The 27,946-nt window shown below is 38.7% G+C and overlaps 2 protein-coding genes, 1 long non-coding RNA gene and 1 pseudogene across 7 annotated transcripts; 3 read left to right on the top strand and 1 right to left on the bottom strand.

Annotated features, from left to right (window-relative positions):
- The first annotated feature begins 75 nt into the window (after window positions 1-75).
- Window positions 76-5,218, top strand: LOC119984266. The gene is made up of 2 exons (XR_005464844.1): window positions 76-2,464; window positions 2,552-5,218. It is a non-coding gene; the product is annotated as an uncharacterized LOC119984266 (long non-coding RNA).
- A 1,562-nt stretch (window positions 5,219-6,780) lies between these two features.
- On the bottom strand, window positions 6,781-10,403 carry LOC119984507 (transportin-1-like). 5 transcript variants are annotated; one of them, XM_038828493.1, is made up of 5 exons: window positions 10,053-10,403; window positions 8,758-9,874; window positions 8,562-8,621; window positions 8,222-8,337; window positions 6,781-7,082 (listed from the first exon to the last, which is right to left on the bottom strand). In XM_038828493.1, exons 2-5 carry the CDS (start codon window positions 8,814-8,816, stop codon window positions 7,003-7,005), a joined length of 315 nt encoding a protein of 104 aa, XP_038684421.1. In that variant the 5' UTR covers window positions 8,817-9,874; window positions 10,053-10,403; the 3' UTR covers window positions 6,781-7,002. The 5 variants fall into 5 exon arrangements, 3 of the variants coding, with proteins under 3 accessions (XP_038684421.1, XP_038684423.1, XP_038684422.1); XR_005464920.1 differs by having other exon boundaries at window positions 6,781-7,059; window positions 8,883-10,400; XM_038828495.1 differs by having other exon boundaries at window positions 6,781-7,078; window positions 8,758-10,403.
- An 11,835-nt stretch (window positions 10,404-22,238) lies between these two features.
- LOC119984806 (glutamate dehydrogenase 2-like) lies at window positions 22,239-25,419 on the top strand. The gene is made up of 9 exons (XM_038828921.1): window positions 22,239-22,469; window positions 22,570-22,683; window positions 23,300-23,521; window positions 23,660-23,734; window positions 23,855-23,971; window positions 24,073-24,323; window positions 24,717-24,792; window positions 24,872-24,958; window positions 25,194-25,419. Exons 1-9 carry the CDS (start codon window positions 22,362-22,364, stop codon window positions 25,377-25,379), a joined length of 1,236 nt encoding a protein of 411 aa, XP_038684849.1. The 5' UTR covers window positions 22,239-22,361; the 3' UTR covers window positions 25,380-25,419.
- A 405-nt stretch (window positions 25,420-25,824) lies between these two features.
- LOC119984807 lies at window positions 25,825-27,512 on the top strand (annotated as a pseudogene).
- The last annotated feature ends 434 nt before the right edge of the window (window positions 27,513-27,946 follow it).

Here is a 27,946-nt window from a genome sequence, read left to right on the forward strand (position 1 = left end):
ATATTCGCTGATGGGCTGAGCTCACGACTACAATGTCTGGGCTTTAAATAATTCTGGGCCTACGAAGGACTTCGAAAATTATGGTACGAATGCCGCCCGCTTGGCGCTTGCCTTCCTAGTTCCCAATCCTCGACGGACTTCCCACTTCCCAGTCCCGCTTCAGATGTGAACCTCCTGATCAAATCTGGCATCTCCTCTCCTCTCTCTTCGCTCCTCCAATCAAACGATCTCCTTTCCCTTCCTCTGCTCCCCTAACCTCAGAACTGAAGGCAACGACGCCTTCAGTTCTGGAGAACTGGAAGTCTCTGTCGAGCTCTCTCTTCATACCTCAGCGGACCATCGATGCTGCCGCCGCCGAGCAATGGAAAGTGTGATCCGCAGGACCGCCTCTAACATCCGTTTTAGATATCTCGTCTAATTTTTCCATTCCAATGTCTGAAAGACCTTCCGATATGTTAGGGTTTCTACACTTTGTCGTCTTCTCTCAAATCTAGGGTTTGTATAGTTCTCTCTCACTCTGGAATCTCCTCTCCTTCTCGCTCTCCATTCTCTCTTCAACTGAACCATCCTCAAATCTTCTTACCTCAGAAGTGAAAGACGGCAATACTTTCAGTTCTGGAGAACTTAAAGCTCCCTTCGAACACTCTTTACATACTTCAGCGGACCATCGCCACTCCCGCTTAGCAATCAAAGTGTTTCTGCCGAGTCAAACTTCTGTGTAAGAAATCTCGTTTCGGATGTATCCAGGGACCGCCAATTTCACTCTCGAGCCAGAGCCTTGCAGAACGGATCTATTACGGGCTTTCACCGCCTGAAGACTCCCAAGGGCTTCGTTTCGTCTACGAAGACATAGAAAGGTACTGGTAACTGAGAAACGAAAAAGAGTTCTAACACATCTGTATCTTAAATCTTTATTAAATACCTTGAAATTGAAGATCTTCAACATTAGACGACTTTTCGCCACTGAACTGAACTGAATATGCTTATAGCAGCTTAATCAGTATCTTATAGTGAATTTCTTGTTAGCTACACGGAACTCAGGTTCTTATAGATGCTTTCTTTTGTTTCAATTTATTTGTTTTTCTTGAATGTAAAATTTATTTAGATCTGGTGGACTGGTTACATCAAATAATCTGGCAAACTGATTATTTCATAACTGGTAAATTCAGATGCGGTAGGTTCTCCCTTCACGATTATACACTCTTTGTTCTTTTGGTATTTATATTTAAATTGCACTAATTAGAGAAGTGATAATTTTGGTCTTGTAGGTCTGTTCTACTGTGGATTCTGTGGAATTTTGTAAGCATATCAATCCTCAATCCTGATAGGTTGACGTTGTTTTAGTTAGCTTATAAGTTCCATTTTCAATGTTATGTATGTGTGTGTGGGCGCGTATTAACAATTACTATTGCTGTTATTATCTTCTGAATTAGTATACTGCTTTAGTTTATGTACAAGGGGATTTGTCAAGGAGGCTAGCAAAGTGTCCATGAAAATGAATATCTGCTTGTTAAGTGACTACTTCTCTAATAGTCTAATGTCTTAGCTTTTTTGTGTACTCGTGACCTCAATAAGTGCTTTTTTGTGTGTGACAAGAAAGTATGAAACATATTTCTTATTACTTATGATCGATATAATGTGCATTCCTATGTATCTACATGGGTAATTGGCACATGAGATTTTGTTGTCCTGGCAATTGGCAGAAGACGTCTGTGAGGTGTTGATGCCTGTGATTTCTTTATCAGGATCAAAATGTAAAGTTTAATTACATTGAACTAAGGCTGAACCGCTGAATGGATTTTATTGAAGCGAGGCTTTACTGTAATGTCACTTAATCATAATTTTTCAGTGGGCAGTCATTGCATAACTAGTAGAGTCCTACAGTTCAATATCCTTGAATCGTTGCACTTTTTCTCTAAGAAAATGCTAAACCAAATAACTATATGGGATTGAGCATCCTCCTTGAAACTTATTTAATTGCCTTTAGTTGAGATGGCACAAGGTAACTAATTACATATACTAATTGGATCGTTTATTCCATGCGCTGATTTCTGTGAGTTGTATAGCTGAGTTTGTAGCTGGAAGCAAGTTATGAAAACGTTTTAAGCAAGATTGAATTCCTAGTTAATTTCTCCCAAAGACTTTAGTTTTTTTTCCCTTCATTTTCAGATGAATTACTCTTAGAAGTTTTGATTTATGTGATTATTATGCATGTTAATAACATACGTTTCTCGTATTTTTTGTTTGATTGATGATTCTCCAAAAAGTACCCAGAAAGAAGAACTCGTGACAATTCAAGTTTCTCTGTTTTCCAGTTTTCTGGAATCACTTTGGCATGTTTTACTGCTGACGTGCAGTATCATTGTACAATTCAGTTGGAGAAGTGCAAGAATGCAAGATAGTGATTGTCTTTCTAATAAAGCTCATATGTTTGCTCATTCTCTGCACATCAACTTTGAAAAGGGTAAAGTTAATCTTTGCACTGGTATTTCTCTCATTAATTATGACTTTGTTTGGCCTTAGGGATGATAGCACCATTTCTATCTTTCAGAAAATAAGCATCCCTTTTTACCTTTTCTGCTGTTAGAGAAACTTGATCAAGTGCGTCTGTTTAATGTGGCCGTATTTTGGCTGCACAGGAAGTAAGTATATAATTCCGTTAATTCTAATTCAGTTATCCAATATATTTCTAACACACCTAATCAGTATACGCTGTTCAATTTTTAAGTAGCTTAATATTCCAAAGCTATAAAGCATGGATACGGCAGAGATGTTGGAGTATCTGTGTCCGATATGTATCGGATATAGATACGTTGAGATACGTCATAAATACGTCTGAAATACATATTTAATAAATCACAATTTTTTTTTTATTTTTTTAAAATTGCGATATGTATCCGGATACGTGATTGACACGTACCAGATACATATCGGACATGCTGCGACCTGTTTTGCCCTAGGGTTTATAGGATATTTGTTTTTCGTAAGACTTTTAAAACAATTAGACGACAAGCTTTCATCGTCTTTTACACTCTTCTCGTCTTCGACATCGACGAAAAACTACGACAGTCGACACAGATCATCGACAAAGACCAAACCACTACTGTCGATAGAGATCGACGACAAAGGCTGTTGTTCTTAACCAGGTTATGGGTCTCTGTAGCTCTGGCTTCTGCCAATCCATAATGGCTTTGTCGCTTGTTTCACTTTTCCATTTTTCTTCTCTGCATCGAGAGCAGAGACACAGAGAACCTTCAAAGCAAGCAAAAAACTGAAAAACATTGAAAAAAGGGTTTTGCTATGCCTTTGTTGCAGCTACTATATAACTATGCCACCTGTTGTTATAGGTGATGATTCACCATTTTCTAAAAGCATTATTGTGTGTGTCTAACACGTGTACTCCTACAGGACTATCTTATTGAAAAGAAACATATTATATATATATATATATATATATAAAATTAGTTAACGTGTCCCCAACGTATCCGTATCCTACTTTTTTGAAAATCACGTATCCACGTATCCATATCGTGTCGTATCCGTTTCCCGTGTCCGTATCTGTGCTACATAGTTCCAAAGTATAGACTTTGTGTGCATTGGAATTTGGTCAGGTTTGTAAGTAACTTTTCAACATACTTTGTTCTTTAATATCTCACATGTAAAAGGGATGTTCGTTGATCTCCTTGTTCTTTTTCATTTTTATATTCTGATTTAATGTTGATTTTTATTCACCAACCAGGGCAAGTTATTTTTTTCTTTGTTCTTTATATATATATATGCATATAATATTCATATTGTTTCTTTTTAGGATGAATGTTAACTTTTCTTTGTCCAGCTTACACTAGCTTCTTCGGTCCTCTATCTCAATGTATTTTCGTCTACGATTCTTAATCAATTGGTTTCATTAATTTTAGCGTTTCTTTCTAGCTCCCTTGGTCGATGTTTTGGGATTTGTTTCTGGTAATCTAGCTTGTTTCTGTTATTCAAGATTATTTGGTTTGATTTATTTTACAATTGCGAAGGCATTCTTAATTCCTTCTCAATCTTTACTCACCTGTTTTCCATCATTCTGAATTATAAACCCAAAAATATTTGAAATTCCAGAATTTAAGTATTTTCTTTCCCATCTTAGAATGGAGGGAGAGAAAGATGAGGGAACCAATTAACACAGGAAAATCTTTTGATTTTCAAATTTTTGTATTTGTCCTAGCTATCTTAAAGTCTTTTTAGTTCAAAGCTTGTCTCCATGTTTTCCATTCCAAAGTGACTCTTGATATGTACTCATCCATTAAGTCGATGTCATTCCTGGGAACAGAATTACTTCATCTTGAGTTCATTTTGCCCATGTTTTCCAGAATTTATAACCTCCCTCTCTCTTTTGAAGAATTTTTAACCACTTTTAAGCCATATTACTTCTTGAGTTCATGCTTTCTACGAGCGAAAGACTCTTGCCGATCCATATGTCCTTTACTAGATTATAAGTTACATTCCACAAATGCAATTTGTAACTAACTTAATGTAAAAAATGACTTGGAACTTCTATACACACCTATTGAAGGTCGTCTGTAAGGTGATGTACATTTCAGCCTAACGTCACTGCTGCAGGGAAATTATGATGATGAACTGATTTCTGAATTATCAGACTATCAGCAATCTGACAAGGTAAGATTAATGCTTTTCCCTATTTCTTGTGGAAGATAACCATGGAATGAGGCTATTTAATTTAATTTTTATTATTTTTTTGTAAATTTACAATTATGAGCAGTTAAAAGGGCTGCTGATACGAGTCTCGGTGTGTTTGCCCTTTATTTTAATTGCATTCATCGAAAGTAAATGCACGTTCTAGTTGTAGTGCATGTTAGAGAAGTAATGAATGTCCAAGAATTGGCCGTCTTTATGAGGTTGAATTCTGTAACTAAACGAGTCGGTGACCATATACCAGACGTTATCTGGAACTTTGCCCACAGCATCAATCTGTCTTTTTAGATAACTATTTTTAAAAGTTGCATCTGTGTAGTGGCATGGATATAATGCATGTACCAATTATAATGTCTAAATGTTGACTCAAGCTGTGAGTTGTTACGGTAAGTTCTGTTCTTTAGATTCTGCAGGTTTGCACATTTCATAATGTTTCCATAATAACGTCCTGTGTCAAGGTAACCTTTATTTATATGGTCAACGAGCTTCGTAATGGAATAACAAACCTGGTTATATAGTACGCTATGAATAACTTTGTTGGGTCAGGTTCTCAATTAGTATTTTGCCTTAATAGTCCCTTCTCCATTGGGCCACGGTCCTGTATATATGGCACGAGAGCCTAATGGGTTTGATTGAGATTATCTAATTTTAAATTGGGCCAGAGGCCGTAATTGGTAACACATTTAATTGGGCCTAATGTTCATTGTGCTTTACTATCATATTGATTGGGCTTGAAGCCCACATTTGATTAACATTTAAGGCACATATTTGAATGGGCTGATACTTAACCGGCCCTAAGCCAAAAAATGTTAGCCCATATCTGATTTGGCATGAGATTCTATTGGGCTTAACGATTTATTTGATTCAGCGTGAGGAACACATTTGTTGGACTTAACTATCATAATTAAGGAAAACTTTAGTCACACCTCACTTTTTATTAAAGACACCCCTCAATTGAGTTTTACAAGGGATGGTCAACTCAAATTGGTGTCTCTTTAGAAAAAGGTGGTGTGTGACCAAAGTTTTCCCATAACTAATCACGTTTGAGGCCCATATCCGAATTTGCTAACAGTTGTTAGGGCTTAAGGCCCATTTTTGATTGGGCCTGAGGATCTTATCCGAATGGGCTAATATTTGATTGGACTTGAGCCCATCTCTCGTTGGGCCTAAAGCCCATATTTAATTGGGCCTAAGGCCCATAACTGACTGGGCCTAGGGATTGGGCCTGATGCTCATGTTCTAATCGGCTAAAGTTTGATTGTGCCAATATCTGATTGGGCCTATGGCCCAATTTAAAATAGCTAATGTTTGAATGGGCCTTAGGCCCATGTCAGAATGAGTTAAAATTTTATTGTGCTCGAGGCCCATTTTAGATTAGGCCTTGGGTCCATATTAGATTGGATTAATTTAGCCCATATTCAAAGAGGCTCATGTTTAAATTGGGCCGCTGACCCATCTAATTTGTTGATATTGATTGGGCTTGACGCCCTTATTTGATTGGGCCTAGGCTCATATCCGAATGAACTAACATATGATTGGGCTTGAAGCCCATATCTCATTCGGCCTAAGGCCCATATTAGAATGGGCTGATATTTAATTGGATCTTAGGCCCATATTTGAATAGGTTAGAGTTTGATTGGGCCTGCATCCAATAACAGAATAGGCTAATGTTTGATTGGGCCTGAGGCCTATTTTAGATTGGATTTATGTAAATGGCCTGAGGCCCATATCCTAATAGGCTAATATTCGCAAGGCCCATATAAAACTATTAGAATGAGTTAATGTTATTGGGCCATAGGCCCATATCCACATGTTCTAATATTTGATTGGGCTAAAAGGCCCATTTCCTATTGGGCCTTAGGTCCTAAAGTCTGATTTTGCTTCTCGCCCACATTCGAAAGGGCTAATGTTTGATTGGGACTGAGGGCCAATATTTAATTGGGCTGAAGTCCCAAATTTCACTGGATCGATGGTCCATATTCATCAAGAGTGACATCCATGGGATTGCTTATGGGGGATGCTTACACCAATCCCGTCACTGCATCAAGTTCCGCTTAGAAAACCTCAGTAATATTACCATTGTTATTTTAACATGATAGGGGGACTCATATTAGATGTTACTTTGTTTACAACTTTTGAACACGTGGCATGGTCTCACTTGTTCACATATCGTGCTTTACTTTAGTTTTACCAACTTAACATAAACCAATTTTGCCAGCTAATATGCCTAATCTCATACTATTTTCTTGATTAAATGATGTTCAGAGTTAGGGAAGTACCAACCTTGTTCATACACCAACCTCTCTATCCCATTGCCTCAGCAAGTCCAGAAGAGCAGATGTAAGAGTGCCCTTTATCACCCTGAAGAAACAGAATCAACCTGCCTAAATTTTAAGCCAATGTCTTTAAGTGGGAAGTGCCAGAAGCAAAATGCACAATGATACATCCACACAAGATGTTGCTAAACTTAAAACTTAAAAGCAGGCAAAATTGTTAGAAGACAAATAGCATCTTACTAGAATGAACGTGATTTGCTAAATGTGCAAATATAGCATCTAACACATCAAAATCAACTCCAAAAAAAAGAGCAAGAGACCCATACTTTTTTTTTTTACCTTTTTTCCAAGACACTGAAAACATAGCACTTTCTCATTTCGACTTTTACAATACACGTGCATTCCACGAGGCAATGCACATATCCACCAAAAATGAATTTCAGACACCCAAAAAATGCGGAACTCAAACATTGCAAAACTAATGTATGGCAACCTTTCTGTTACCACCAGAATGTTACAAAAGAAGATACCATAGTGCAACGCAATTTTGAAAGATAAATGAGGCAAAAGGTATCGATAATCATCAAAGTCAGTTCCATTGCAAACATCAAACACATTCATATCATCATCAAAATCTTATCCCAAACTATAATAATCAATATCTTAAGGATAGACTACATGAACCCACCCATGCCATGTGTTTTCCTTTGCCATTTGTTCTCATCAAGATCTACAATTCATCTATTCTATAGAGTTCATGTCTTTTCTTACTTTTCAGTACATCCTACTTATATGCTTTTCAACTCTCCGCAATACCACAATAATATCTTCTACATTGTAATGCCCAAGCTATCTTAGCATATTTTTCTTGCATCTTATTTGATTGGTACCTCTGGCTATCAGCCACAAACCAGTAATACCATTTAAAGATAAGGTGCACATCTCTGAGTTTACGGTTGACCTCAGAACTCAAACCCTCTCCCCATTGGGACACCATGAGCAGGTTCATTTCCATTAAAGAACTAGCTTGCTATATTTTCCTATTGTGACATTTGTGTATGCCTTAACATTAAATCACCAAATCACTTAAAATGAGATTCAATTCGGTAATCATTGCTTGCACTACTCTTTTCTACACACATTTGAAGATGTTGCTTTGAGGATACACCTTTTTATTACCTAATTGAGATCATCCCATTGAGAATACAATAAATATATCAAACTCAAAATGAAATGATGATGCTCACCAGTTCTGTGGATGTAAAGTTGTACAACCGAACAGAGGAAAGACGGAAAGAGATTCTTGTCTGAATTTGAGATTTGCTGCCACTTCGCAATTAATGGAGACATAAAGTTGCGTAGGCTGCGAACAATCAAGTTAGTTAACAAACACAGTTTTTATGATAGAAAATGTTAATTTCATTAAAGGAAGAAGTTAAAGAAAAGTAGGACAACAGATATTGTCCAACCTGTGAAAGAAAGAGCAAAAACAAGAACAGTAACAAAAGTGACAAAGTTGTTGCCATAAAAAATGCAAAATGAAATGAGGAGAGATAAATCAGGATGGCCGTTCTGGAAGCTATATACCTGATTTGGTCTGCTCCAGCAGTATTCGCTGAGTCCCCCAAGAGTGGTATACTATTCCATCTAGATGTTAAAGGACATTTTAAAGATAAAAAATAGAACCTAGAAACTTAATTATGCAGTTAATCAAAATATCATCTCACAATGGTAATATTGTAAGGATCTAATCATATAACTAAAGCTAACAAATAACTGATACCTCCCAAATGCACACAGAAGGTGCCAAAAGATAACTTCCATAGCTAACTCTAGGCACATTTACTTGCCAGCTACAAGGCCAGGATCGTAGAAGACTTAGAGATCCTAGCCGAACAAGAGAATTACCTTAGCCATTCTTTAGCGTATTGCCTCTCCTTGCATGGGCGAACAGAGAAGGTGCTTAGTGAGTTAGAGGAGAAGATGGAGATAAGATAATCTGAACTCTAAAGGAGAGCAAGCTAGTGGAAACAAAAATGAGTTCCGATTCTCGGTTTTAACAATCATTTGAGTTGGAATATAAGACAGAAAAACCTAACCAACACAAGGAGGAAAAACGAGCTCGCAAAGCAAAAATGGAGTTCCCGCTTCTAGGTTTTAACAATGCATTAGAGTTAGAAAATAAGAGAGAAAGAATAACCTAACAACACAACGAAAGAAAACGAGGAATACAAGACAAAGCAGAAGACGCATCCGCATGAAAAAGAATCCGTGATCGAAGACCTAGGGAGGAACCACGGCCTGATACTCCGGTCCGGATGATCATCGACTCGGACTCGAAGATCCTGCTTAACCAAAGAAAAACCTAACATATCTGAAGGAGAACGAGCTCGTGAAAACAAAAATCGAGTTCCAATTCTACGTTTTAACAATACATTAGAGATGGAATATAAAACAAAGAAAAACTAACACCACAACGAAAGAAAATGAGGAATAGAAGACAAAGTAGAAGAAGCATACGCACGAAAAAAAATCCGTGGTCGAAGACGTAGGGAGGAACCACGGCCCGATACTCCGGTCCGGATGATCGTATACTCGGACTCGAAGATCCTGCTTGGAGAAAAACCTGAAGGGGAGCGAGCTCGTGAAAGCAAAAATCGAGTTCCGATTCTAGGTTTTAACAATATATTTGAGATGGAATATAAGACGAAGAAAAACCTAACAACACATCGAAAGAAAACGAGGAATACAAGAAAAAGCAGAAGAAGCATACGCACGAAAAAGAATCCGTGACCGAAGACGTAGGGAGGAGGAACCACGATCCGATACTCTGGTTCGACTACAAGGCCCGGATGTTCGTCGACTCGGACTCGAAGATTCTACCTCGACCAAAGAAAAACCTAACAACACAACGAGAAAAAACAAATCTGAAGGAGAGCGAGCTCGTGAAAGCAAAAATCGAGTTCCGATTCTAGGTTTTAACAATACATTAGAGTTGGAATATAAGACGAAGAAAAACCTAACAACACATCAAAAAGAAAACGAGGAATACAAGACAAGCAGACGAAGCATACGCACGAAAAAGAATCCTCGATCGAAGACGTAGGGAGGAACCATCTACAAGGCCCGGATGATCGTCGACTCGGACTCGAAGATCCTACTTCAACCAAAGAAATACGGAGCCATTTTTTCGCTTATGGCCTCTCGTTGCGGACGAGTAGAGAGAACAACTGCATCGTGTTCTCCGAGGAGGTAAAGGAATATGAGAGAATCGGAGGGAGAGAGAGCGCCGAAGGCCATGAACATATTGAGCGAAAGCAGTAACGGAGTTAAAATTTCGAGGTTTTAACAAGAGATTAGAGTTGTCGACAGAAGAAAAACCTAGAAACAATTGAACGGCAAATAACAACTGAAAAAGTGGATGAACATCAACCTAAACACTTGGGTTTTGATAAATTAAAGTAGAAAAGGTCAAAAAGGCCTGACCAAACCTTTGGGCTTATATTAAAGATCAAGCTCATACAGGTCAACACACTAAAAGGCCCATGATTCAGGCTTTTGATCACCAGTTATGGGCCCTTATCATCTTAGTGGCCCAATAACCACAGTGTGTCAGTTAATCAGTACCGATAAAACCGCCAAAAAAATCAAGGCCCGCTAGGGCAAGCCCAGACGGACGTTCTCCGAGCCAGTAATCACCTCCATTTGTCGGTTGCAGATCCTTCCTTCGTATGATTTCCTTCGGTTCGAACTTACTTTGTTTATTATTTGTTGTGCAGCTAAGGGTTCTCAATGTCTCCCGCCAAAGAAGGTGATAGTACATCTGGCAGTCCATCCTCGTAAGCCTCTCCTGTTCTTCGTTGATTCCTACATTGATGATTTATGAATGAAGTAGTGGCTCCTTCATTGATGATTTTTTAAGTAGTGTTTATGGTTTTACAAAATGTTAGGCCCAAGAACGTGTACAAGGATCCGGACGATGGGCTTCAACGGTTTCTGCTGGAACTGGAGTTTGTACAGTGTCTAGCTAATCCAACGTACATCCACTGTATGAGCGTAGAATCCTTCGCACAAGCTTCAATTTACTTCACCCCCTCCCTCTCCCTATATCTTTTGTAATAGCTCATTTCCATAACCATAAGCTTTGAGCTTCACTATCTATGATTGTAGAATATTCGTTGATTTGGTGTAGTTAAAGTAGAGATGTGGTCTTCTCGCTTGTGGATAGTGATTTCGCATTCTTTAATATCATGACATTTTCTTTAGTGATTGTAAAAATCCTATGTAGTGTATGTCTTCAAGCTTGAAGAGCTTCTGGAAAGTCCATGTGCATAGATCTATGGGCATACAAGTTCTGCAATTAATGGAATTATATACCCTCTGCAGTCAAGTTAATTGGGCATGGTTATTATGTGTTTACCCAAAACTTTCAAGCCAAATGATGGTCTGTGTGAGTGCCTGAGTGAATATTGTGACGGTTTTCCGCATAGGAAAGGTTCAGCAACTCCCAGAAGGCTCTTTGCCAAATCTATTTCTTTTTTTGTTTTTTTTTTTTGGTATAGTCTAAATATGAATATGTTATTCTCTCGTTTGCTTCTGATGAAGATGTTGCTCACGGATGAGCTCGTTTGTACATTACCTACCCACAGTTTTAATGCCACGTGGAGTACATTTTGCTTAGGCTTGCTCTCGTCCGTGGGTCTACCATTTTGCTTTGCGGTTCTTTTCGATGCTATAAGGGCGAAAAGGGAAAATGATATGAAATTGCTCTCTAATTGACCTGGCTCTCGTATATGAGTTAAAAAAAAAACTGACCAAACTATATTAATATCGATCTTTAGTCTTGACACTATAATCATTCCTTACATTGAATAAGGACAATCCCAATAAAGGAGGAATGGAAATTGAACCCGACGTACAAGTTTGCCTCATGGAGATGAAAGGGAAATCAGTTTTTGAAAGTTATAATACCCTACGTGATAATTTTTTTTTCAACTGGAATGTACGTGGTAATTTCAATTTTCAACATGTCCAAACGAAGTGACCAACACACCTAACAATTTTATTTTTTTTTGTAATTTAATGACTGAGAGGAGATTAAACCAAAAAATCTCCAAATCCCGTTGATTTGTCAAATTGCCATTATTTTTGTGATTTGCCCAGTAAATCAACAAAGGCGACGAATAGCAGCCCCAGTGTTAGGTGTAAAATACACCTAGTTTTATGGGCTTAAAAGTATTATTTTTCTATGTTGATTAGTGCAAAATACTGCCCATATTGGTATTTTTATGAACAGGTACTGCTGGAGAATAAATTCATTACTGGATAGAATTTGTAACCTGTTCGCAACCTGTGCGGCTGCAGATCGCGGGAATCAGACTTGTGTGATTGAGTTGCTGACGTGGCAAGAATAGATGGGCCAGTTTAGGGCTTGCTAAAGACTATATAAAGAGTGTTAAGCTGAGACAAAAGGGGGACTTTACTTTTGCGCAGCCGAAGACCAGATATTGAAGAGAGGGTGTCGGCAGGAAGAAGGAGAAGCAACATCAAAGCTGGGCACATCAATTCTTCAGCAAATTTCTACTCTTCCATTGATTTGAACATTGTCTATGAGTATTTATATGGTTTTTATTATGAGCATGTGTAGCTAAACTCTTTTCTAGCTAGGGTTTGGTGATTCTTCTACCATAAACCTTGTGCACAGATTTGATTGACAATCAGACTAAGTTTAATTCTTTGTTCTCTGGATTGATTGCTTATTTCCTATTGTTATGCATGCCTGATCAACATCATAATTTTAGGAATTGTTAGTTAAACATATTCGGCTGACCATGACCCGGTGTTTGACGAAGTAACAAGAACTTGCGTAAGATCCAAGTTTTGGGAACATAGAACATAATTGATTGGGTAATAGACCATTATCCTAGATTGTGCAACTGTCGATTTCCTAGTGCTTATGCTTGTCTTAGGAAACTCTTAGGATAGACCAACCAAGACTCCTTTGATAAGAAAAGATCTTGCAACTGGACCAAAGTCAGGATCGTTGTTTAGGGAAATCTAATTGACTGCAGCTGGACCAAGGCCTTTCAATTGACATTGTTAGACTTTTAAATTGTGTGATTGCATATTAATCTGTGTGCACAGGTGGAGGTAGTTGGCAAGCCAAACCCAAGCTAGTCTTTCATCCATTGATATTTATCTAAATTTTATTGCTAGTTAATATTAGAAGCATCTGAATTTAATTTACACTATTGTTAGTAGTTATAGTTGGTAATTAATACAGTCCTCGTGGATTCGACCCCATTCACTATTATACTGTCAGTCGGCACGTACACTTGCGAGTGGGTTTAACCCGTCGGTATTGAATTGCAAGTATTTCTTGTGATAAAAAGTATCGATCAAGTTTTTGGCGCCGTTGCCGGGGACTGTTAAGTTTATTATCGGTTGTTTCTTACGGCAATAGTGTGTATTTACTTATTTATTTAGTTGATTTATCCTACTGAAACTTACTTTAAAAAAAAAAAAAAAAAATTTCTTGTGCAGGTCCAGAATTGTTGCTTACATTGCATGGTCAATACTCGTTCTCAACATCAACCATTAGAAGAATTTGACCCAGAAATTGAAAGAACTGCTAGAGCTTTGAGGCAAAGAAACATGGCTGAAAATCCACACAATAGAGAGATTCAAATTGCTGGTGGTGCTGGGAATGCTGGGGGTAATGCACGTATACCCATGATGAATAGATATATCCCGCAGAACATTGCCCAGCCATCATGTATTACATATCAACCTACGGGAGCTGCCAATGTCAGCCTGTCGCCTCAACTACTGAATTCTGTACCACATTATGAGGGGCGGTTTGATGAAGATCCACACCAACATCTGAAGGATTTTACTGATCTTTGTCGAACTCAACACATGACAGGGATGTCTACTGACAATCTGAAACTGGTACTCTTCCCCTTAACTCTTAGAGGAGGAGCCAAGATGTGGTACAACTCTATTGAAGCAGGTACTATTGGCACGTGGGAGCAGATGGCAACTAAGTTTTTAAGGGAATTTTTCCCAGCCCATAGAACTAAGCAGCTGGTGCGAGAAATTCAGAATTTTCAGCAAAAAGATGGTGATTTATTCTATGAGGCTTGGAAAGATTTTAAGAGCCGCTTAACTCGTTGCCCAACTCATAATCTGCATAAGGATGATGTTGTGCTGCACTTTTATGAAGGGTTGAATGAGATTAATAGGATGAAGGTTGATTCAGCTTGTAATGGAGTGTTGATGCGAAAAAGTAGTGAGGAAGCGATGGAGCTATTCGAAGAATTGAGTGAAGATTCTCAACAGTTTTCTACACGGGGTAGAAGCTCAACAAGGAAGCAAGGCATGTACGAAGTAAGTGCCGACACTATGGTACAAGCTGAGATGGGAAATATCAATCGAAAAATTGACATGATTGTGGAAGCCATGAAGGGAATGAATATGAAAACTTCGGTGCCAGCAAAACCAGTTATTGTGTGTGCTATTTGTTCAAATAATGACCACGTGACTGAAGCCTGTCCATTGACTTCTATGACGGACCAAGAACAAGCCAATTACTTGGGGCAAGGAAATTTCAACATGAGAAATCAATCTCACCCATGGCGAAATCACCCAAATTTGTCATGGAGGAATGAACAGAATTCTGCTGAAACAACAGCTCCTGCACAGCAAACATCAAGGAGGAGTGACTTGGAGACCACAATGATGCAATTCATGCAGCAAACGACTCAAGCCATTCAAAAGTTGGAGACCCAAGTGGGACAAATGGCTAAGGAGATGAGTGAGAGGAAGAAGGGAGAATTACCTTCACAGCCCTTGAATAACCCAGCTGGGCAACCAGAGCAATTGAAAGCTGTAACAACTCTCCGAAGTGGGAAGCAAATCAACAAAACAGAGCAGCTGCAAACAGAGTCCACAAATGGCAGTAAAGCTACAGACAGGGTACAAACAGGCCGCAAAACTGCACCAGTGGAGACACAGGAATGGGAAAGAGATCCTCCACCTTTCCCGCAAAGGTTTGCCAAAAAGAAAACTGATTCTAAAGCAATAGATATTTTTGAGAATTTGCGTAAGGTTGAAATTAATATTCCATTGCTTGATGCTATTAAACAAATTCCATCTTATGCTAAATTTCTTAAAGAATGTTGTACTCAAAAGAGAAAATTTGCTGCTCATGAAAAAATTGCTTTGAAAGAAGAGGTCAGTGTTGTGTTGTTAAATAAACTCCCACCAAAGCTCAAGGATCCTGGTAGTTTTACCATACCATGTAAAGTGGGAAATCAATTTTTTGAAAAGGCATTGCTGGACCTAGGGGCCAGCATTAATTTGTTACCTTACTCTGTTTATGAAAAACTTGGGTTAGGAGAGCTTCAAGAGACTTCTATAACACTGCAACTAGCTGACCGTAGTGTCAAAAGACCCAAGGGAATTTTAGAGGATGTTCTGGTGACTGTAAATGACTTGATCTTGCCTGCTGATTTTGTTGTGTTGGATATGGAGGATAGTCCTAGATCAGCATCTTTGCCTATCATACTTGGACGACCTTTTATGGTTACCGCTGACATGAATATTAATGTGAGAAAGGGGACAATAACTATGCAAGTAAATGACAAAGAATTGGAATTTCGTGTGTTTGATGCTCTTAAATCTCATGATGATCATAGTGATTGTTTTAATGTTGACACTACACATGATCTTGTGAGTGAGGTTTTTCAGGTTACTAGAGTGGATCCAATCGAAGCAGTGGTGACATATGGTTTGAACGAGAAGACAAGTTTGGAAGGAGAGTTCGAGGATGACCGTATAGAGGAGGCCATCCAAGCATTCCAGTTGGACCGGCCTTATGGTGGTAAGAATACTCCTCCATTTGAGCAACTGACGCCTACTAATGCATCTCTTGTTCCTTCCACAGTTAAAGCACCCAAGTTGGAGCTGAAGCAGCTGCCAAGTCACTTGAAATACATCTACTTGGGTGAACATAACACTTTACCCGTGATAGTGGCTGCAAATCTGAGTTTGGGGGAGGAGGCAAAGTTGATCCGAATTTTGAGACAGCACAAAACAGCTCTTGGTTGGACCATTGCGGACATAAAAGGGATCAGCCCGTCAAGATGTATGCATCAGATTTTTCTGGAAAATAATGCAAAGCCTACCCGAGAGGCACAAAGGAGGTTGAACCCACATATGAAGGAGGTTGTCAAAGCTGAAGTTCTAAAGCTACTTGATGTGGGGGTAATTTATCCGATTTCAGACAGTAAGTGGGTTAGTCCAATTCATGTAGTACCGAAGAAAAGTGGCATTACTGTAGTGAAGAATGCAAATAATGAATTGATACCTACACGAATGACCACGGGATGGAGAGTGTGTATTGATTATAGGAAGTTGAACAATGAAACTCGAAAAGACCACTTTCCGCTACCATTCATTGATCAGATGTTGGAGAGACTAGCTGGGCATAGTCATTATTGCTTTCTTGACGGCTATAGTGGATACAATCAGATTGCCATAGCACCTGAGGACCAAGAGAAGACTACGTTCACATGTCCATATGGCACTTTTGCATACCGAAGGATGCCGTTTGGGTTATGCAACGCACCAGCTACATTCCAAAGATGTATGATGAGTATTTTCTCTGACATGGTAGAGAAGTTTATTGAAGTTTTCATGGATGATTTTAGTGTATTTGGAACTGATTTTGATGAATGTCTTGAGCATTTGCGGCTAGTTTTAGAGAGGTGTGAAGAAACCAACCTCGTTTTGAATTGGGAAAAATGTCACTTCATGGTGCAAGAGGGAATTGTGTTGGGTCATTTGATTTCCAGCCGTGGCATTGAAGTGGACAAGGCGAAAATCGAAGTCATTTCAAAGCTGCCCCATCCTACAACAGTAAAAGGTGTGCGGAGTTTTCTTGGTCATGCGGGATTCTACCGGAGATTTATTAAAGACTTTTCCAAGATTTCCCAACCTTTGTGTGTATTGCTGACAAAGGATGCTGATTTTGTATGGACAAATGAGTGCAGAACAGCTTTTGACAAATTAAAGGAAGCACTCACCTCAGCTCCTATTATGCAAGTACCTGATTGGGAGTTGCCATTTGAGTTAATGTGCGATGCAAGCGATTACTCCTTGGGGGCTGTTCTGGGGCAGCGGAAAAATAAGACACCCTATGCCATTTATTATGCCTCTCGCACCATGAATGATGCTCAGCTGAATTATTCAACAACGGAAAAAGAATTATTGGCAGTGATTTTTGCATTGGAAAAATTCAGATCTTACCTCATTGGCTCGCGAGTTATTGTGTATACAGACCATGCTGCGTTGAGGTATTTAATGACAAAAAAAGATGCAAAGCCAAGGCTAATACGTTGGGTTCTACTTTTGCAGGAGTTCGACTTGGAGATTAAAGATAAAAAGGGAAGCGAAAATGTAGTGGCTGATCATCTTTCTCGGCTGCTACCTGACAATGAACATGAAGAACTTCCTTTGGGTGACTCTTTCCCGGATGAACAGCTCTTGTCCATAAACACACTGCCATGGTATGCCGACATTGTGAATTATCTTGTTACTAATTCTTTTCCTACTGATTTGTCTTATCAGGAAAGGAAGCGGATAATTTCACGGGCTAGAGATTACATATGGGATGATCCTTACCTTTTCAAGATATGCCCGGATCAAATTATTCGTAGATGTGTAGCACACTGTGAACAACAAGAGATCTTGACTCATTGTCATGCTTATGCATGTGGAGGCCACTTTGGGCCTAAAAAGACTGCAATTAAGGTATTTCAAGCTGGTTTTTATTGGCCTACTATTTTTAAAGATGCTTGGATTTTTTGTAAGACTTGTGACAGATGCCAAAGGACCGGTAACATAGCTGCCAGAGATCAAATGCCTTTAACAAATATTCAAGTCATTGAACTTTTTGATGTATGGGGAATTGACTTCATGGGTCCTTTTCCTAACTCTTTTGGCTTTGAATATATTATAGTTGGTGTTGATTATGTGTCCAAGTGGGTCGAGGCTGTCCCCTCCAGAACTAATGATCATCGAGTGGTTGTGAAGTTTTTGCAGGATAATATTTTCTCTCGTTTTGGAATGCCACGAGCTATCATTAGTGATGGTGGAAGTCACTTCAATAATTATGCATGTTCGGCCTTAATGAAGAAATATGGGATCACTCACCGTGTGGGAACCCCATATCATCCTCAGACAAGTGGGCAAGTGGAGATAAGCAATAGAGAGATCAAGGCCATTCTTGAGAAGACGGTGAATCCAAATAGAAAAGATTGGTCTCTTCGTTTGACTGATGCTTTGTGGGCCTACCGGACTGCATACAAAACACCCATTGGGATGTCTCCATTCCGGTTGGTTTATGGGAAAGAGTGTCACTTGCCAGTTGAATTAGAGCATCGAGCTTATTGGGCTATTAAAAAGCTAAATTTTGACATGAAGGCAGCTGGAGATAGGCGTCGCTTGCAACTAAACGAGCTTGAAGAATTACGGTATGAAGCTTATGACAATGCTAAGTTATACAAGGAGCGTGCCAAGCAGTACCATGACAAGAAGCTTGTACGAAAGACTTTTTCTGTAGGACAGAAGGTGCTGGTGTATAACTCTCGCTTGAAACTTTTTCCGGGGAAACTCAAATCAAAGTGGCATGGGCCATATGTGATACAAGCTGTGTTCTCTCATGGTGCATTAGAGTTAAAACATCAAGATTCTGATCACACATTTAAGGTTAATGGCCATCGCGTGAAGCCTTATTGGGAGAATGTACAAGTTACTGTGGATGAAGTGGTATATCTCCACTCAACTGATCTCTGACCGAGTATAAGGCTATGTCCGGCTGAAGACAATAAATTTAGCACTTCATGGGAGGTAACCCATGTGGAAGAGGAGCACAATTTACACAACTTCAATCAGCTAAGTATCTCTTCTTTTCTTTCCATTATTTTTGTTATTTGTTTTCGTCCTTGCAAATTTTCTTTTGTTCTTTCTTATTAAACATTGAGGACAATGTCAATTTCAAGTTTGGGGGAGAGGGAATTTGTTTTTTGCCGAAAATTTTCCGAAAGTTTTTGAAAAAGTTTTTGAAATTGTTTTGAGAAGAGAATTGGCATACTTGTGCTTAATTGTTATGAAGTGCTCTTGAGATTGATGGTATGATTATTTGCATGACCTTTTGCAATGAATGTCTGCTGAGTTTACATATTATCTGCAACACCAATTAGCTTGTGAGGAGCCTTCAGAAAATTTTGTGTGCTATGAATTTCATGACTTTGTATAGCTAGAACTTGCATTAGACCATCTGAAGTAAATACTATGTTTTTGTTCTTTGAAAGTGATGAAGGCATTCTTTGTTAATTTTTGGCCTACCTTGAACCCGGCTGTTGCTTCCAATCCTTTCATTGAATTTGTCTGCTCTTGCGATAAACCTTCCATTCTATGTGATGTGTTATGCCTGTGTCATAAGTCATAAAATAGTATCCATCATGAGGCTATGGTCGAGGTGTTTTGAAGGTTATGAGGAGTCTAAGTGTGGTGTTGAATGGAGAAATCTGAACAGTGGAGAGAAGTGTATAAGTAGAGTGCTGGGGACTTTGTAGCCTGTGTGTAGCCTAAGTGTGGCCTGAAGTGTATACAATTAAGCGGGGACCTCTGTTAAAAAAAAAAAAAAAAAAAAAAAAGATAAATATATATATGGAGTAGGGTTGGTGCCAGGCCCTACAGCCGCCGCAGCCCCTAATTTTCTCTTCTACCTCTTGCACATAAAGACAGGGGAGATTACCTTTCTATAAAGAAAAAAAAAAAGAACTTGGGTTAATTCTCTCAACTTTGGCAACAATACCGAGTTCATTAATGGCTACAAGAAGTGCAAAGAGGAAAAGGAGTTGGGTGATGTTCAGGAGAAAAGGAAAGCACCTCTGAACAGGTTTTGGTTTGATAGAAGTGAGGTGCAACTTGTTAGGCAGCAGCAGAAAACTTCTGGGACAGCTGAGGAGTCTCGGGTGCATAATACTGAAGAAGGAACTGTTGGTGCAGGTTGTGGTAATTTGGACGAAAGGTTGGAAGCTGTTGAGGAGAGAGTGACTGATTTGGGTGTCGAGGTTGAGCAAGTTGGGAGTTTGCAGGGGCAGGTTATAACCCGGTTGGAGCATCTTGAATCAACAGTTGAGTCACTTCAAATGAGTATTGGAACACATATGCATGAGATGAAGGAGGCAATGCAGAGGTTTGAGGCTCAACAGAGGGAGATGTTTAATTTGATTCGTGACGGGACCTTGCCCTGATTTTATTTGGTTGATATGATGATAATCTGACTAGTTGTGGTGATACTTTGACTTGTTAGTTTGGAGGAGTGGAAGCTCTTGTTATTCTATTATGTGAGTTGGGTAGATGGAGTTAGGATTAGTCTTATGATGGATGCCTATTTTTGAGACTTTGTGATATATGGCATGATCATCACATGTTTTGTTTGAACTATACCTTTATCTAGCCTATGCCATTCCTTGAAGCTTATCCTTGTTGCATTAAACTTAATTGTGATTGGATTATGATGACTTTAGTTTGAATCCAATTTATGTTGATTTTGTGCATTTTTGAGCCTTCCTTAGCCAAGTTTCGTGCTCCCAATAAAGTCTTTCTGATTCAATGAATGAGAATTTTAGTGTGAAGTAAGGTTGGTGGACATGCAAGCATATGGCTGCAGGGTATGAATTCATAAGAGAGTAAACACCACCCTTATACACTAGAGTGAAAATTTTCTTCTACATATTATGTGTGTACCTTGGTGAGGGTGTGTGAGAATAATTGTGTAAACTAAAGTGGTTGTGAGCAGAGTTAGGGTTGTGCAATTTTCTACTGGATGTCAATATTGCATTGCAATAATGAGAGAGTACTTGTAGTGCCAATTCTTGATTGAAGTTTTTCAACTGATGCTTAAATGATTTAAACTTTCTCGTGATTGATTGCTTGCTTGAGGACAAGCAAGGTTGAAGTTTGGGGGATTTTGTTAGGTGTAAAATACACCTAGTTTTATGGGCTTAAAAGTATTATTTTTCTATGTTGATTAGTGCAAAATACTGCCCATATTGGTATTTTTATGAACAGGTACTGCTGGAGAATAAATTCATTACTGGATAGAATTTGTAACCTGTTCGCAACCTGTGCGGCTGCAGATCGCGGGAATCAGACTTGTGTGATTGAGTTGCTGACGTGGCAAGAATAGATGGGCCAGTTTAGGGCTTGCTAAAGACTATATAAAGAGTGTTAAGCTGAGACAAAAGGGGGACTTTACTTTTGCGCAGCCGAAGACCAGATATTGAAGAGAGGGTGTCGGCAGGAAGAAAGAGAAGCAACATCAAAGCTGGGCACATCAATTCTTCAGCAAATTTCTACTCTTCCATTGATTTGAACATTGTCTATGAGTATTTATATGGTTTTTATTATGAGCATGTGTAGCTAAACTCTTTTCTAGCTAGGGTTTGGTGATTCTTCTACCATAAACCTTGTGCACAGATTTGATTGACAATCAGACTAAGTTTAATTCTTTGTTCTCTGGATTGATTGCTTATTTCCTATTGTTATGCATGCCTGATCAACATCATAATTTTAGGAATTGTTAGTTAAACATATTCGGCTGACCATGACCCGGTGTTTGACGAAGTAACAAGAACTTGCGTAAGATCCAAGTTTTGGGAACATAGAACATAATTGATTGGGTAATAGACCATTATCCTAGATTGTGCAACTGTCGATTTCCTAGTGCTTATGCTTGTCTTAGGAAACTCTTAGGATAGACCAACCAAGACTCCTTTGATAAGAAAAGATCTTGCAACTGGACCAAAGTCAGGATCGTTGTTTAGGGAAATCTAATTGACTGCAGCTGGACCAAGGCCTTTCAATTGACATTGTTAGACTTTTAAATTGTGTGATTGCATATTAATCTGTGTGCACAGGTGGAGGTAGTTGGCAAGCCAAACCCAAGCTAGTCTTTCATCCATTGATATTTATCTAAATTTTATTGCTAGTTAATATTAGAAGCATCTGAATTTAATTTACACTATTGTTAGTAGTTATAGTTGGTAATTAATACAGTCCTCGTGGATTCGACCCCATTCACTATTATACTGTCAGTCGGCACGTACACTTGCGAGTGGGTTTAACCCGTCGGTATTGAATTGCAAGTATTTCTTGTGATAAAAATATCGATCACCCAGTCACCTGACCCATAAATAAATACTACACACGCACCTATCCGTCTTCTCATACATCACATCACTCTTCCTTCATTTTGCTCGTCCTTGTTTTCTCGGTTTTGCTTCTTACAATCGTAGTGTTAAGGTAGTAGCCATGAACGCTCTTGCAGCTACAAACCGCAATTTTCGTCATGCTGCGCGAATTCTTGGGTTGGACTCTAAGCTTGAAAGGAGTCTCTTGATTCCTTTCAGAGAGATCAAGGTACTGAAACTTCTCCCTCTCTCAATAGCATTTCTTGTATTTGCATTTGATTGTCGCTTGGATCTTGTTCATATATACTGTGGGGCTTCCGTCTGATCAGGTGGAGTGCACGATTCCCAAGGACGACGGGAGCTTGGTGTCTTACGTTGGATTCAGAGTACAGCACGATAATGCACGCGGGCCAATGAAAGGTGGAATCAGATACCATCCTGAGGTGATCATTCCCCTCTCCGCTTCAGTTTTTGTCTTTTGTTTCTTTTGAGATTGGGATTTTAATTTTGGATTCAACTTTGTGGAATTTAGTCTTACTTCCTTTGGATTTATTCAGTTAAATAAGAATTGTCGTCTCTGTTAGATGACATAGGGAGTAAACTGTATTTAACTTTTATCTGCTATGATCATCAAACTTAAAATGGTTTTCTTACTTTGTATGATTTGATGGTCAAATTACTTAATTCTTGATTGATGCGTTCTAGGATTGGGTTTTTTCAGTCTGTGATGAGGGTTGTCTTGTTCTAGCTAAACTCTTTGACTTGATGAGGTCTTTGCTTGAGTACAGAGCAACACAGGAAACCAGACAATTTGATGTGATTTTAAGGTTTTAGATCTAAATTCACTAATGCGATCGTGAATGTTAGTTCTATCCAAATTAATAAGTTCCTTGTGAACTAGTTGAGTGCATCTGTCTAGTTAGTACATATTTACCTCACAGATTCAGCTCATATGGTATCCGCATGTCGAAATAATACGGTGAAGAAGGATGTGATGATGAATTGGTACACTGAAATACAATTTACTGAAATGCTCATTCCGTAATATGTTTTTAATAGGTTGACCCGGATGAAGTAAATGCCCTGGCTCAACTAATGACATGGAAGACTGCTGTAGTGGACATTCCATATGGTGGAGCAAAGGGTGGAATCGGATGCTCCCCAAGGGATCTAACTAAGAGTGAGTTGGAACGTCTCACCCGTGTCTTCACTCAGAAGATCCACGACCTCATTGGCTCTCATGCAGATGTTCCAGCACCAGATATGGGTACTAATGCGCAGGTTAATGCTTCCTACTGACTGATCTTTTTTCCCTTCTTTATTTTGATATACTGCATCCTCTATTTTTGGTGGGGTCTATATCTTGTTCCCTGGTGGGAAAAAGACATTCTTAATCATGGAGATGACTTATATGAACAGACTATGGCATGGATTCTGGATGAGTACTCAAAATTTCATGGTCATTCCCCAGCTGTTGTGACGGGAAAGCCAATAGTAAGTATTAAGGACAGACATTTTCAAGTTTATGTATTTAGATATTAAATAAATCTCCTAACTCTGAATAGATTCAACCTGCCAACCTCACTGCCTCACATACATATATCTGTTTTTTAGGATCTTGGAGGGTCACTAGGTAGGGATGCTGCAACTGGGCGTGGTGTTGTTTTTGCTACTGAAGCTTTACTTGCTGAATATGGGAAGTCAATTAAGGGTTTGACTTTCGCAATTCAGGTAAGGCTGATGTTATTTCTCACTTTAAACAGAACTATTCTGTAATATTTTGTAAGTTTTTATTGGGAATATTTTTTTTTATTATTTGCTGAATTTTATAGGGCTTTGGAAATGTGGGGTCCTGGGCTTCAAGGCTTATACATGAAAGAGGTGGTAAGGTTATCGCCGTCAGTGACATCACTGGGGCAGTTAGGAACCTAAATGGAATTGATATACCAGAGCTGCTGAAGCATAAAGAGGAGACTGGCAGCCTGGCCAATTTTAATGGTGCGGATCACTTGGATCCTAATGAACTGCTGATACATGAATGTGATGTCCTCATCCCGTGCGCATTAGGTGGTGTTTTGAACAGGTGCAACCCTTAATGCTGATCAACTTGCTCCCTGCTTTTGAATTTTTATTATTCTTTTTCTAATGTAAAAGTTGTTGCATGTTTTTTTTATTTTTTATTGTTAATCTGCTATCATGAAGAAGAAGGGGATTGGTACTTTGACCTAGTAGATTGTTCAAGTGTACTTAACTTGGCATTACTCAAGCAAAGTGCACTTCTGAGCAATGCCTTTTGATTTTATTTAGTAGGTTGAACAATATTGCCGGTCAATCATGGTGTGACCCCTTGCAATGGGTTTGATTGTATAGATAAGATACAAGCTCCTAGAATAAAAAATCATGTAAACCTGTTTTAGGGTTTTTGTTTTGATAACTCAATTAATCTTTGCTAAAATGCTGTATTGGTCTTATGAAGGGAAAATGCTGCTGATGTGAAAGCCAAATTCATCATAGAGGCTGCTAACCATCCTACTGATCCAGAAGCTGATGAAGTATGATTATACTACTATTTTTTTGGTCTTATTTTACTGAAATGTTGCAGCTTTTGACTTTGGAAATTTCATGTTACAGATTCTATCTAAGAAAGGAGTCATTATTCTTCCTGATATATACGCAAATGCTGGTGGTGTAACTGTCAGTTATTTTGAGTGGGTTCAGGTAACATACTAACAACAGAAAAACCCTTCTCTCTTGTTGATATTATCAATTGAAAACCAGAAAGTACAGCAAAAAGATGATACTATGATCTCTTAATTAAAGTTATTTCTTCTCATGAAATACTTGAATCACACTGACAAGCATCTTAATTGGTTTACAAGTGACTGCATTTATTGCATGATTAAGCCTTTCATAGAGATAAGAGTAACGTACTAGAGCATTGTCCAAATTGCAGAATATTCAAGGTTTTATGTGGGATGAAGACAAGGTGAATAGTGAGCTTCATAGGTACATGACTCGAGCTTTTCATAAAATAAAGAGCATGTGCCACTCTCACAACTGCAACCTTCGGATGGGTGCCTTCACGCTTGGGGTTGACCGAGTTGCACGTGCGACAATGCTAAGAGGATGGGAAGCATGAAATGCCTTGGCCTCTTCTACACACAATACAATGAAGAAAGCAAAAAAAAATTACTGGCTGGTTACAAGATGTAGAATTTATTTTGAATCACCATTTAGCCGAGCTATTCCCTTCTCCATTTTTTCTTTGCTCGTTCTTCTCCTATATCCTTAGAACAATCCCTTGTCATTGCTGAAAGATTTTTCTCTGAAAGGCTGTTCTTGTCTTTCATTAGGTTCATTTATTTGCAGTTTCTGCTGTCCGGAAATTGCAGCAATTCAAGAGTGTTTATTGGGGGAATTCATTTTATAAAAAGACTGATACTTCTATTGCTGTTCTTGTTGTTGCTCTGATGCTGCTGCTGCCTTGCAGCCTTGGTGATGAAAAGACTCAATTGGGGTACACATCATGCATCGCAGTGAAATAAACTGCATGCTCATGCTAACCCTTTTCACATCAGCACGCCGTTTTAATCTCTGAAAGAACGATCCTTGACTAGCTTTTAGTGATTTCCTGTAATTTATCATTGACCCTTTAGATGCAGATATTATTATGTTTTTAAAAAGAAAAAGATGCAGAGAACATCACTTGCTCATAACCTTGCTGACACAAGAGGATGGGTTACCATAATCTTCTCTATTGTAAAGTATGCAGTTGTGCTCTGTTTCCCATATCCCATTTGGTACTACCAAGAAAAATTACTTTAACAACTATGGCTTCCTTTGCCATTTCTACTTCGTTGCAGAGAGCCAGTGGCTCAATTCATGTAACAAAGAGGCTACGGCCTTTAGCTAGTCCTGTTAGCTCTGTAGAAACTAAGCAGGACATTCATGTTGTGACTCAGAACGTGGAAGGCCAAAAAGGCCTAAACATAGGAGACCAACTGCAGTACTCTGGTTTACAGGTTGATAAATCAGGGAATGCTAATGATAAATTGAAGCATGGGTTTGATACAATTCCTTGTGTGCCAAAAGTCCCAGATACTCGCTGGAAGAATGGAACTTGGGACCTCAATATGTTTGTGAAGAACGGCAAGATGGATTGGGACAGTTTAATTGCTGCAGGTAAATGTTCTTTACTTTACTTCTTGTATGTTACATGTACTCTTTTGTTATCCAGATAAATGCTATTCAACTATTTTTCAATCTCAAGCACCAGCTTTCTTTGCTCTTGTTCAGTGACTGTATGTTTAGAGGATAGCTTAAATTTCATGAACATTTTACTCTTTTACAAGATCGAAACCTGAAGAATTGATGATATACTGCGTTATAAACAGATCCATTGCTGTTGTATTCTGCATTATCATATCGAAAATCTTTCAAATATTGTCATGATTTTATGACTAGAAAGCTTTTTTCTAGATGAGTTTTGATTTTCTTAAGATTTGCTCTAGCCTGTAGCCAGGAAGAGATTCACCAGTCCTTTTTCTTTTGTTTGCTGTTGTAGAAGCAAAGAGAAGGAAGTTTCTTGAAGTGTACCCAGGAGTAACTACAGACCAAGAACCAGTGCTCTTTAGGAGCTCCATCATACCTTGGTGGGCATGGCTTAAGAGTTCATATCTTCCGGAGGCAGAGCTGATTAATGGTTAAACTCTAGTACTTTCTCTGAATCCAAAATTTCCGTTCTTCACTCACTGAATCACTCTCTGGTATATCGTTCCTGCAGGTCGAGCTGCAATGGTAGGATTCTTCATGGCTTACATTGTGGATGCATTGACAAGGCTTGATCTAGTAGGCCAAACTGGAAATTTCATATCCAAAGCTGCACTTTTCGTGACAGTAATTGGTGTAATACTTGTCAGGCGAACCGAAGATTTCTGGAAAGCTGAGAAAGCTAGCTGATGAGGTTACTTCCTATGACAAGCAATGGCAGTCATCATGGCAACAGCGAACAACGACAAGCGCTGGTGAATCGGAGAAAATTGAGACAAAAATGCAGTAGCAATGTTGTCGTTTGTTGAATGTAACAAATATTTTGCTGAGGCAATACACGCCCGGATACTTGAGGATAAAAAACTGTGAAAGTTTTACTTTGTTGTAATGTGAGATCAAAGTAATTCAATTTGATTTAAGAGGGGGAAAAAAAAAACCTACATTAGTACAGAGTAACACGAATGTTGTGCTCTGAATTGAGAGTTAATTATATGAAAACAACAGGATATGTGACAGCGATCTAAAATTGCGTGTATCCTTACCTTTCGTCAACGAAATCCAAAAATGACACTAAAGACAGATCATTGGGAGGGCTGCCCGTTGGCCGCCAAGACTTGGATACCATGGAGTAAAGACTTTACGCCTTTGATAATCAATGATTTTGTTGATTATTACTCCATCTTTTTTTAAATGGTCATAGATTCAATAATTGGACAAATGAGGTCAGTAGACACTTGAGATCAACATAAAGATGAAACACAACCTTGATTATTAAAAAAACTAAATTAAGAAAACACAAACACTAAAATAAACATCGTCAGACAATACTGGACAACACGTATTACATTAAACATCATCGAACAACTGTCGAATGAATCCGACTCCATTGGTCTACTCCAAATAACAAAAACTAAACAGAGAAAACATACACAAATT

The sequence above is a fragment of the Tripterygium wilfordii genome, chromosome 18 (genome assembly GCF_013401445.1).
Source record: "Tripterygium wilfordii isolate XIE 37 chromosome 18, ASM1340144v1, whole genome shotgun sequence".
In the NCBI taxonomy this organism is placed as follows: domain Eukaryota; kingdom Viridiplantae; phylum Streptophyta; class Magnoliopsida; order Celastrales; family Celastraceae; genus Tripterygium; species Tripterygium wilfordii.